This window comes from Pundamilia nyererei, unplaced genomic scaffold (assembly GCF_000239375.1).
Source record: "Pundamilia nyererei isolate P.nyererei 1_Seehausen unplaced genomic scaffold, PunNye1.0 scaffold00580, whole genome shotgun sequence".
Lineage (NCBI taxonomy): Eukaryota > Metazoa > Chordata > Actinopteri > Cichliformes > Cichlidae > Pundamilia > Pundamilia nyererei.
The window spans coordinates 114,749-127,205 of record NW_005187981.1 but is presented as its reverse complement, the minus strand read 5'-3'; the positions used below and the strand labels follow the sequence as shown (position 1 = coordinate 127,205).

At 37.9% G+C, this 12,457-nt stretch overlaps 1 protein-coding gene across 1 annotated transcript in view; it reads left to right on the top strand.

Annotated features, from left to right (window-relative positions):
- Positions 1-1,557: 1,557 nt before the first annotated feature.
- Positions 1,558-12,457, top strand: part of cblb (Cbl proto-oncogene B, E3 ubiquitin protein ligase) — a gene marked incomplete at its 3' end in the record, with an annotated part of 87,487 nt that continues 76,587 nt past the window's right edge. The window contains exons 1-3 of the mRNA XM_005754522.1: positions 1,558-1,677; positions 3,773-3,943; positions 5,556-5,806. Of these exons, the coding sequence (XP_005754579.1) occupies positions 3,776-3,943; positions 5,556-5,806 (419 nt within the window). The remainder of the gene's footprint in view (positions 1,678-3,772; positions 3,944-5,555; positions 5,807-12,457) is intronic.

Genomic DNA, 12,457 nt, shown 5'->3' with positions numbered 1-12,457 from the left:
TAGCCTAATTTGAAATTCAATTTATTGGTTTGAAAATGATCATCACTAAACCGAAATTGAATGTTATAGTTTGAAAATGAATTCATTTGCTTTGAAAATGTATTTTATCCTTTAAAATTTAGCTCTCGAATAATTTCAGATTCACTTAACACATGTTAAATACAATATTACATTTGGATCACTTTTTATTATTGCTGTAATAAACCTTTTGCACTTTTTCCTCGAGTCTGCACTTCAGTCCGTTCAGTCCACCATGACACTGTTCATGTTACTAGTTCATTTCAGCCTCACTTTAACAGGGTAGGATCCAAGGTAACAGGATCCTCATGCTACTTGGTGTTACCTTGAGGCTCAATCATGTCTCTCTACCTCACTTTCACCATTATTATTTTCATCCCTTCCTGTTTCCGTGTGACAATATACAGATAACCCTGTTGCAATTCCGTCTAAAAATATGGTATCAAATCCGGCCACACCTTAATTCTGTCTCTGCCTCTGCTCTGGCCCCAATGTGTAACAATCATCTCTCCCCCATCTCCTTTGGAATCTTCCCTCCATATATGTGCAAGAAATGGTATAAAATGTTTTTTAAATCATTTTTTCAAAGACAACACTTTTAGTGATATGTCTTATTTGTACGATTTGCCCTCTTTTCATTTATTCCGCTATTCTCAAATAAGATACTGTGCAGCCTCTATTTTCCCAGTTTCCAAATCAGCCCCCCAAGCATTCATGGAAGGACTTATTTTAATTGAAACCTCACAGTAAGACTCTCATATTAAGAATATATACTTTCATTATTGCATTGGGCAATTACTCAACCAAAAATATCACTTCCAGTTGGGAATAGGAACTGTGTCCTAAGTTTGGGGAAGATTACTGGGACACTGCCGCTCCGCTTTTTAACTCCAGCCGATAGGACCATTTCTCACACCCATAAACATAAACTTCTCTTTACTCTTTTTTATACTGCTGACACTTTATTCACTCTTAGTCACTTATAGTTATTTATTCACTTATTTTGTCTCTCTAATTTTAAAACTGTGTATATACTGTATATTCTAAGTATTTTTTTTTATCTCATTTTTATTGTCTGTTTATGCCCTGTCCTTATCTTTAAGGTCATGATGCTCTGTTGTCTCTTAATTGCCCCTTGGGGATAAATAAAGTCTCTCTGATCTGATCCAAAAGTAGTTGACAGAATCCATACCTCATCCTCATGTGCAAGACTTACCCTTACCAGTTTAAGACAGTATACAGATTGCACTTGTCAAAATCAAGACTATATAAAATTTATGTTGTAATCATCAATCTCACATTTATTACATTTTATTTTTGCATAAGATTTTCCCTGTGTTATGCTTGCTGACAGATGCTATTTGTAGTATTAATAATTAAAAGCACTGCCATAGGCAATGAATAAGGGAAAAGAGATAGCAGTTAGAGTTGGTGCGATTTGCTTCTCCCGGGCAGACCTGCCAGTTGCTGCCAATATATGACACTGTTAATTAAACATTGGTAAAATTTATTAGCGTGCAATGGTCTTTTTACGTTGTTAACACCGGTTAACACAACTTCCCGGAAGCAGCGCCAGCTGGAACTCTCCCGAGGACGGTGGCGGTGAAAGAATAGCAGCGCTATCCTCGTAGGACACCGAGGACAGCGTTAATCCGAACGGTGAGGTCCGCCGCCTTAACGGTAAATTTGAAGGTCCGATTAATGCTCGCAAAACGATTACCGACCTGTCATTTTTACCACCAGCAACCGATTCTCTAACTTCCAGAGAACTTCCTTATACGACGCAACGGTTGGGGAACTGAGTGTGTGGGGGGTTGGGGGGGCTGCAGATGGTTTCCTTGTTTGCTGGGAAGATCCGTGGTTCGATCATCAGAATAAAGACAACGTCCTCAGTGGTTGTATCAGGAAGAACATCAGCCATTAAGATCTAACAAATCACAGCGGAGTTATATGTAAATGCTGTAATCACTACTACACAACTTCAATAACACGTTTATTTGAGGGCGCACATTTGTCACACCCAAGCACTCTTGTCACTTCCGGTATAACACTGCTCGTTCCGACTGAAAGGAGTGGGAGCGGCCCTCATGTCACGTTGTGGTTGTAGCAAGATTCCAGAACAAGGCTAAAATGATGCAGGAACTTAGACTACTGTACCTCTAAAATAAAAGCACAGACTTTACGCTATGAGTTGCGTTTGTGTGACGCAAAAAAGACAAGATGAATGTAGCCAGCAACAGACACAAAAAGACAATTTAAAAAATAAAGGCAAAAGTTAAACAAAACACATTTGTGCTGGGAAATTTACATATCTTGTGTTGAATGTAAGATATGTCAAATTCAATTTTGCAATATTTATAAAGGAATAGAGTCTTCATAGCTCTGAGATGGGCCTGGGAGGTCGAGTGCTATGCTATGCACTACTTTAGTTTTTCATAAGACTACATCCTGATTAACCATTGCCACTTGAAACGATAATCATAAATTAATCAAGAGATATAGTCCTGTGATCTATTATTTTAAGTGTTAATAATATGGGCTACAGTGTCTAATTCTTATATTGACCAAAATAAAAGGAAAGAAGTCGACAAAATTATTTTTACATAATCTCTAACAGTCCTATCTTTGATTACAACAGACAGTGATGACATAATCACCTTAAATTCATCTTGTTGTTGGCCGTCATTTTTGTCCAACTGGTCTATTAAAAGAGCATGATTGTTGGGTGTTGATTTTAATTTAAGAGAAAATCGAATACAAGCTGACCACGGAGCTGAAAATCTAGATGTAAATGATTTCATCAATCGTCACTTTATTTTGAAATGTTCCACTGGAAGTATAATGTTTAGAGCATTTAACTTCACACCTATTTTGTTGTACAAAACGTATTGTGCCTCGGGTTTATACAGCTCCTTCGGCTACTCCTAGGGAGTTGCTCTTATTTGACAATTATAAATTTTGAGGATTTATAGTGAAATAACAGAACTACGGTATATAGGCTGGATACTTTTCATGCCCATTTTTTTCAGCTTTGGACTCTGGGATAGTTCTTGTTTTTGTGTTGGATGTGGACCGAATTCAGTAGGGATCCCAGCAGACATTCCCCTGTGATTTGGTAAGTTAGGACTTTGTTCCCCTCCAACATCCGTCTATATAAGTGTAAGAATCTTGTGTGACCTCAGTCACAGTCGCTTAAAACGAAAAATCTGCCTCCCGGAAACAGTGGTTATATGGTAACTTACGTTCATAACAGGTAGTTCATGAAAACCAGAAAAACGAATAAGTTAACATACGACAAGATCACTGCACACAAAGTAAAAACTTGATCCTTAATCAAACCACAAAGGAAGAGGACGGAATATAATAAGCAGCTTATTTTGTGCAGCTTAATTTTGCAGTTAAAGTTCTGGATGTGTAAAATTAACATGCAAATCAGGTGACATGCACTCATCAGGAAAGACACTAAAACCTATATTGCAGGGGTTTAACTGACAAGTCCAGGACCAAGGAGAAGTGTGTGTGTGTGTGGGGGGGGGGGGGGGGGGGGAACTAAGAAGAAGCTCGGTATAATAAACATCTTATATAGGCTGTGCATATTCTCTCATCATTCTCTCTGTCTGAAAACATATTAATGAAAAAATAACAACTGTAACTGTTTTCGCTGATTTTTTCTTCTATTAGAAATTTACTTTTTAAAAAAAAATGTTTTCATGCCATTTAATGTTTTGATAGTACAAATTCTGTGTGATTGTAGGAAATGGCAACTGCTCTCAGTAGTCGATATCCTGGTGGACGTGGACCAAATAGAAGTAAGGGGCGAATTTTAGGCATCATTGATGCCATCCAGGATGCAGTGGGGCCACCCAAACAAGCAGTTGCTGACCGGAGGACTGTAGAAAAAACTTGGAAACTCATGGATAAAGTTGTAAGTCTTGAGAAATGACCTTGGCCATCAGTGCTTCTAAAGTGATATGCAGTGCCTTTTGACATCCAAACATGGTATATATTATGTTATCCAAGAAGTTCAATTTTGTTCCCATCTGACCAGACTGTATCCTCACAGACTTGTCTAAATGTTGTTCAGCAAACTTTAAACGCACTTCAACATGCTTTTTCTTCAGCAATGGAGTCTTGGATCATGAGCATCCATACAGGCCATGGCATTTGAGATTATTACTTAATATCTTCTTTAAAACACTTGTACCTGCTGATTCCAAGCCTTTCTGTACCTCTTCACAAATGGTCCTTGGCTCTTGGACAACTCTTCTGATAGTTGTTTTCACTTCTCTGAATTATAGCCCAAACAGTGCTCACTGGAATCTTCAATAGTTTAGAAATTCTTCTGTAAACAATGCCATCATTGTGTTTCTTGCAACAATAAAGTTCCATAGGTCTTGAGAGCACTCAGTGGTTTACCCATCACAAGATATTTCTTGTGTGAAACCTTGGTAATGAGACAGCTTTTAATAGGGCATCAGTTGGGACTGAACCATCAGTCTATCTATCCATCTGTCCAATTTCTTCCACTTATCCATGTGGTCAGCAGCCTAAGCAGAGAAGCCCAGATATCCTCTCCCTAGAACCAACTCCTCTAGCTTGTCTGGGGGGAACATTAAGGCAGTTGAGAGATATAATCTCTCCAGCGTGTCCTGGGTCTGCTACAGGGCCTAGATGCTCTATTCTCAGCTTCTCCCGGATTGTCTATCTCCTCACCCTATCACTAAGGGAGAGTCCAGCCACCCTTCAGAGAAAGTTCATTTCTGCTGGTTGTGTCCGCAATCTTGTTTTTTCAGTCACCCCCCCAGAGCTCGTGACCATTGGTGAAGGTAGGGATGTAGATCGACCACTAAATCAAGAGCTCAATTTTCACGCTCAGCTCCCTTTTGACCATGACGGCAACACTGCTGCCACAGTACCAATCCACCTATTGCTTTCCCATTCTCCTCTCCCCTCACTTGTAAACAAGCCACCAAATGATGAAACCAAATGAACCACATCCTCTGCAAAAAGCAGAGATGAGTGGAGACCACTTAAGTGGAAACCTTCCCTTACTTAGCTACACCTAGAAATTTTGTCCAGAAAACAGCTGAAGCACTTGATATCAATTTGCATCAATTGGCAGGATGGCTTTCTAATTACTGATAGAGTTTAGCTGGGCTTTCCATGTATTTTTGCACCTCCCTTTCTTCATGTGTTCAATACTTTTTCCCTGTGTTGTTTATCATCATTACACACAACTTAATTAAGAGACATCTGTGGTTTGATTTCTTTGCATATGTGGGTTGGATGGGTTTACCGACATATGGTGAGAATTTCATCTCAATAGAACCTTTAGAACTACATTTATTTACAAAAGTCCTTATCAAAATCCGTCATATACATACCTGAGTTACATAATGAAACTAGTATATGCATAATATTGTTCCTGTTGTTCCTCTCATGCTGCCACAGCTGCTCAGGTAGAGTGGCAGGAGAAAATTTGATGTGCATTGAGAAAACATTGATTTTTCATTTATTGATTAATTCCTTTGCAACAGGTGCGGCTCTGCCAAAATCCCAGACTCCAACTGAAAAACAGTCCACCATATATCCTGGATATTTTACCTGATGCCTACCAACATCTGCGGGTCATACTAGGCAAATATGAAGAGAACCAGATGATCATACAGCTTAGTGAGAATGATTACTTTAAAATCTACATTGATAGCCTTATGAAGAAATCCAAACGAGCTATCCGGCTCTTCAAAGAGGGAAGAGAGAGGATGTACGAGGAGCAGTCACAGGACAGGTATGACGACGGGATATTTCCTGGCTTTTGTGTTTTATGTTAACACAGGTTTTCTTGGTTTTCTCTGGAAGACTGCTTTAAGAGAAGTAGCTATCATATGATGTCTCTCAGACAGAATAGGAACAATAATAATTAACAGTTTTGTTTCAGATTTAAAAATTACAAGCTTTTTGGAGGTACACTCTGTTCTGGCCACTTCATTCCAAAGCTTTATATATTTGTGTACATTTGGGCTAGATATGCACAGTAGATGCTCCTTGATGCCCTCAGATGTCAGTTTCCTTTTTGAATACTGTACGAGACGGTGCTCTCTTTTTGTTTTACTCATGATAACCATAGTCACAGAGACAACATGACTTACTTACTTACATGTCTTACCATTCACCTTTAAATGTTATTTAAATAACATTTTCTTAAAATCTTAATAGCTCAGTTTTCCAGCCTCTTACAACCAACTCATATGTGTCACACTTGCAATTACAACTGTGAAAGTCAAAAGTTTCCATAAGTACTTCAACACACCTGCTCTTTGTCTTAACGCTCAATATTAAGTTGCAGGTTGATTCATCTGAAAAATATGTTGGAATGATCTTGACAACTTTAAGTTGTTTTTTTTTTATCTCAGCCACATCGTGATGACAGATATTTGTAACTGTACATGGCTGGTTAGCCAGCTGAAATACTGTGATAGCAGAATGAAGATGATTCTCTGTGAAAACTTTACCCATTGCAGAGTTACAGGAAGAACACTTCACATTCTTTCCATGGTTCGAGTTGCAAAGTAGTCATATAATCCAAAAAGTAACTATGCAGAGAGTCTCTGCTGCAATTTCATCTGTTTTCAAGGTGCACTGCTTCACTGTACTCTGCAGTCCATATTGGAGCTTAATAAAACACACATATATTAAATTATTTTTTACTGATTTTTTTACTTTATTCTTTTTTACTGATGTCCAGACAGCCCTTCTGACTGGCTTTCTTCCCAAACTATCTAAGGATAAATGCCACTACACATCTTGCGCATTGCAAAGATTTGATATGAAATTCAGTAATTCTCAGGAGCCCTTTCTGATAGCTATGTGCAGAGCTTCAGAGGGAAAATCCCCACACACTTTACATCCGCTTCATATATTTCCTTTTTATCTCAGCTGAAGAAGCATCCAGCACCCTTTTTGATCTGTATGTGTGAAACTCTTTCTCTCTTTTTTTCTTACTTTTATTCTCTTATTGCCTCTGATTGTATAGGCTTAATTTATTGCAGTAAAACACAGTGTTTACTATAAACACTATATGTTGCTGTTGCAATATGGTAAAGAAGAAACCATAGAAACATATATTTCACGTGTGAAAATTTATAAATGTCATATCTGAATCACCTGACAAATTATTTAGCTATTTAGTACATTCTTGGTAGTTACATGATGCTGTATGAGTCAGTATTTCTAGACTTTTAACATAGCTGTTTTCATTTGCATAAAGCTAAGAGTCATGTGGTGTGTGTGGGTTCGTGATGATTCCTTCTGCTTCAATGAAGTCTAAAAGAACAGTTGAACCAGTTGCAGGGTTTGATTTCTGTGTTAATCAAATTGATTTCCGGTTATATCAAATAGCTTTTGCAGTTACAACATGAGGTTGAGCTTTTACATTATATGCATATGTTGCAGGATGCCTGTTAAACCAGACTAAGTGAGAAGTGTTCCAGCAGTTTTTCCCATAGTTGAATTTTGGAACCTATACCAGTGATTATTAGGGAGAAAGTACATCCTGATATTTACATATCAGCAAATATTTTTCAAAATATTTTCACAAATACTATACATAGATGTTAAAGATGTGAAACTGGAAAATGATAGGGGCATTATTCATCAACTCTTCTCAATGTTCTCAAGTGGATGTTCTGCTGACACATTGAAAGAATGGCAAACAGTTTCAAAAATACATGCATCCTTTTTTGCTGTCTAGCAATGACTCTTTTAACATAAGCAACTCAATTTCACTAGCATACAATGTTTAAATAGACCCTAGCTAGAACAGTGTGAAAAAATATGTAGTTGTAAATATATACTCCGAGTTTATTCATACATCTTTTTATTCATATCATGAGAAAGTAGACTCTTAAACATACAGGCAAGAGGCTCTCTTTCATCCTACAAAAGACTGAGAGACAGGGTGTCTGTGTGTCTTTGCTTATGTCTGTTTGAGTAATTGTGTTTTAAACTGGAGAAGTACGTTCAAGCACACATCTGTGAAGGTTATGTGAAGAAGAGCATTTCTAAAAGTTTAAGAATGATCTGCAGTCTCTTTTGTATTAAATTTGAGCCTCTCATTAGAAACAGACTCATGGCTGTTTTATTTAATTGAGCAAGTTAACCTCTTCCTTTTCAATTTTTTACTTTCTAGTACAACTTTTTTTCTTCTGTGATCCTCATTTGATAGTTCACATACTACACCACATACTTTTGTACTCTCATATACATTTTTATGTAGCCTATATTTCTGTGACATTTTATACCAGAATAGTTAAGGTGTTAAGATTATTAAAATCTCAAAAGAGCATTAGCAAGGACTGTTTATATTTTTTAGCATATGACCACTCAGCAAACTGCCAAGAAAAACATTTATTTAATAGGAAGGGAAGTGATCCTCTCCAAAAATAGGCTTAGCATGGGGCAGTTATCTTCTGTGGCTAGTTGAGAGTTGAGGGTAAAGAAAAGAGAGAATAAAAGTATAGACGGAAAAGAAAAGCATAGTCCATTTTTCTTTGTTTAATTTGATATTCACTGTATCAGTTATTTCTTTTAATTTGTTCATGAGAATGGGCATGCTTTTACTGTACTGTGCAAAAGTTTTAGGCAGGTGTAAAAAAAAATGCTGTAAACAAAGAATGCTTTCAGAAATGGAAGTGTTAATCATTTATTTTTATCAATCAATTTTTCTGCACCCCCATTTCCTATGTTTACGTGCATACTTGAGTCACTTGGCCTTGTTTCTACATCAAAGGCATGGCTTTTTGGCTGCAACTCTTCCATAAAGACCACTTCTGGCCAGACTTCTCCAGACATTAGATGGAATGTCCCACTGGTTTCTGCCAGTTCTGAGCTTATGGCACTGCTGGACATCTTCTGATTTCAAAGGGTAATAAGCACTGCTGCAGTAAGTTTCCTTGACCGACCACTTGTGTCTATGATCCTTTACATTGCCCGTTTCTTTATGCCTCCTCAAAAGAGCTTGAACAGCACATCTTGAAACCCCAGTCTGCTTTGAAATCTTTGTCTGGGAGAGTATAACTACCTTGTGCCTTGTTGCTGTGCTCAATCTTGCCATGACATGAAACTGTCTTTCACAACCTCAACTTGGTAGCACAGTTTGGCCTACAAAATCCCTGACTTTGTGCAATTGTACTATAAGAACTAATGCTTATTTGAAGGCTAAAGGCAGTAACGCCAAATAACTGATTTGATTTAAATTTTTGTTCACTCACTTTGCATTTTGTAAATTGATAAAAATAAACAAACATTACAACAATCATATATTACTGAAAGCATTCTTTGTTTACTGAATTTTTTCACACCTGCCTAAAACCTTTTGCACAGTACTGTATTTCTGCAACTAACATGTATAGGCTTGATCTGGAATGTACTTCTGCAGAAGGATTTTTATTACGCTTGTTGATGTGTCATAGTGAGCAGTCCTTTGAAATGATGATGTCACATGTTCCCATGGAAGGTCTGAGCCTGAGTAAGCTTCCACAAAGTAGAACCTGGGTAGGAATAAGTCTCAGCATAAATGTATGTGTCTTTGTGAGAGTACATACATATAAAGGACTGGAAAGCTATTTTGAGAGGTTTACTCACTGCTTTCTGACTAAGGGTTTATATCAATGTGCTTTGACCTGCAGTATTATGCCCCCCCCTTCAAACACACATGAAGAAAAAAGAACAGCCCCTCCACTGTTGGATCAAAGCTTGGATTGAGTCATTTGGTTCCAAAGGGCCCATTTATTTCTTTTGTCCACATCCCCCAGCTGTAAATGAGAAATGTAGCCTTTAAATGGTGCCTTTCTACTCTACTGGAGCACTCAAAGTGCTTTATACACCGTGCTTCATTCACCCGTTGACACAGGCACTTTTCTAAATGCTGGCCTAACAGTCATATACATTCACACTCCAGTGAATTGAGCAACTTGCACAAGGATACTTTGGAAACCAGGGATTGAACCACCAACCTTCAAATTGTGAATTAGCTCTACCTCCTGTTCTGCATCCAGTTCTACTTCATGAGTTATATGTCTGTGAAGGTTCGCAGTCATCCAGCTCATTGTAGTCTTAGCTTAGAAAGAAAAGCATGTGGAGTTCTTTTAAGTTTCCTTGAGGTGAAACATCTTCGAGGAAACTTAAAGAACTCCAGACGCTTTCTTTCCAAGCTTCTGCGGGACACTCAGCTATGAGCACTGAGGTACATGAGAGACAGGGGCTGTGGCAGACAAGCTTTAAACTACAGCATCTTCAAAGCTTTTAACCATAGCAATGCTTTCTTGTGACTGGTATTGACTAGGGGTCACTGCCGAACGGATGCGACCGGGGGACACCATAGTGACTGGTATTGACTAGGGGTCACTACCGAACAGATGTGACCGGAGGATACTGTAGAGACTGGTATTGACTGAGGGTCACTACCGAACATATGCAACCAGGGAACACTGTAGTGACTGGTACTGACTGGGGATCACTACCAAACGGATGCGACCGGGGGACACTGTAATGACTGGTATTGACTGGGGGGCTCTACTGAACGGATGCAGCTGGGGGACAGTGTGAAGGAAATGGTCGAGGAAATCTCTCCCCAAAAGTGTGCTGCCAAACCTAGCATTGGCCCTACAATGCCAGACCACGTTTTCCAGTTGATCGCTCTACCCTTTAACATCCAGACTTTATAATCATAGTTATCATCAACCACAGACAACCCTTAATTGCAGAAAAGAGAATGCTTTTTATTAATAAATCTAGAAACATCTTTCTTACATCACCCTTTTAATAGAATACTGTTCCCAGTATGATAGGAAATGTTAAATTTATGAATTGATAATAATAGCTTTCATCATCATTCATAAGAGCCTAAAAATGATTCAAGTGAAGCTTTTGAATACCAGTACATGATGTTGGAGAAATGGTAATACATTTATCCAGAATGAAAGTAAATACTCAAGACTGAATATTGAATACAGCACAACTGTATGGTCCTTACCATATTACTTTTAATGAACAATTCATTTATTATTTAGAGACTTCTGTTATAGTGACCCTGACATTTAAAGCAAGTCTACAATGTCATAGTGAGTTAGAGGAAGCCGTTTGTGATGGAGACAAATTGTTGAGATGGCAGGAAGCCAATAGAAATTGAGATAGTGAGCAGTTGAGCAGCTGGAGTGCACTTGTCAGCACAGCAGTGTGATAGCAACTGTGTAAGCAAATTTGTGACTTTGCTCTATTTTATTTATGGGGAATCTGAAATTGTTCTTTTTATTTAACATGTTGAAAAGCTGTTTAGTATGATTTCATTTATGTGTTGCTTATAACAGAACAATCAAAAAATTACATAAGTTAGCCAGCAGTTTCTGGCCATGCTACCCTAGACACGCTGAATAAATTAGCCCTATGCTGCCTTTCATGGGCAGCTTGTCAGATGAGGCAGATTACAGACTGATAGCACAGATCATGGCAAGGACACATGAGAGACTGACCATATATCTGTCTTGTACTTTGCACTGAGCATTAAAGTGGGCTGATGCTGTAAGGAGGGAGAAAATTTACATCCAAAAAATGTATCCATGTATCCATACATACATTATATAGCGCAGAATACATGCTGCTTTTTCTGTTTGTTTGGGGGTACTTAAGAGCAGAGCCCTCGCCCACAAGGATGTGTGGTCTTTTCCTTTGCATCCCAATGAGAAGTTATTTTGGTTGGCCCTTGGTTGATTAGAGGCCTAATGGTAACCAAAGAAGCATGAAATTACTTTTTTTCAGTGCAGGCATACACACAAGCACACTCACATGCTCATACACATGCAGACCAACTGAAGTGGAACGCTACCACAGAATACTGATGCTCACCTTTCCCACTTTAACCTAATATTACCCAAATACTTTATTCCATTTCCAAGGAAATGGAGAAAGACAGTAGATGGGCAAACATTCCAAAATTAAATCAGAAATAAAGAAAAAGTTTAAAAATATTATGAATAATTGTAAAATTATTGTATAATTTATCAAATTGACTACAGCTCTGATTGACGTTTAACTGTTCATGGCAACTGATTTCTTAGTCAACTAAACAAGGCAACCCCCCCCCCCAAAAAAAACAACTTTGTTGTTTGCATAACTCAGTTACTTTTTTGAAGAAGTAACTATATAATTAATTGCCCAACATTGCTCATTATATACTGTATTTTGCAGACAGAGAGTTACAGGACTCATTACAGTATTTTTACCATTCCGAGACCAATAAATATCTTTGCAAACCTTTAATGGTGTTTATCCATTTGTGTGGTGGTAAAGTGAGTTCATATTTAAATATTTATACTTGAGAGAAACAACAGAAAATTATAACACAGTGTTAAAAAAGACTCAAAGAAGACAGAAGGTTTTTTTT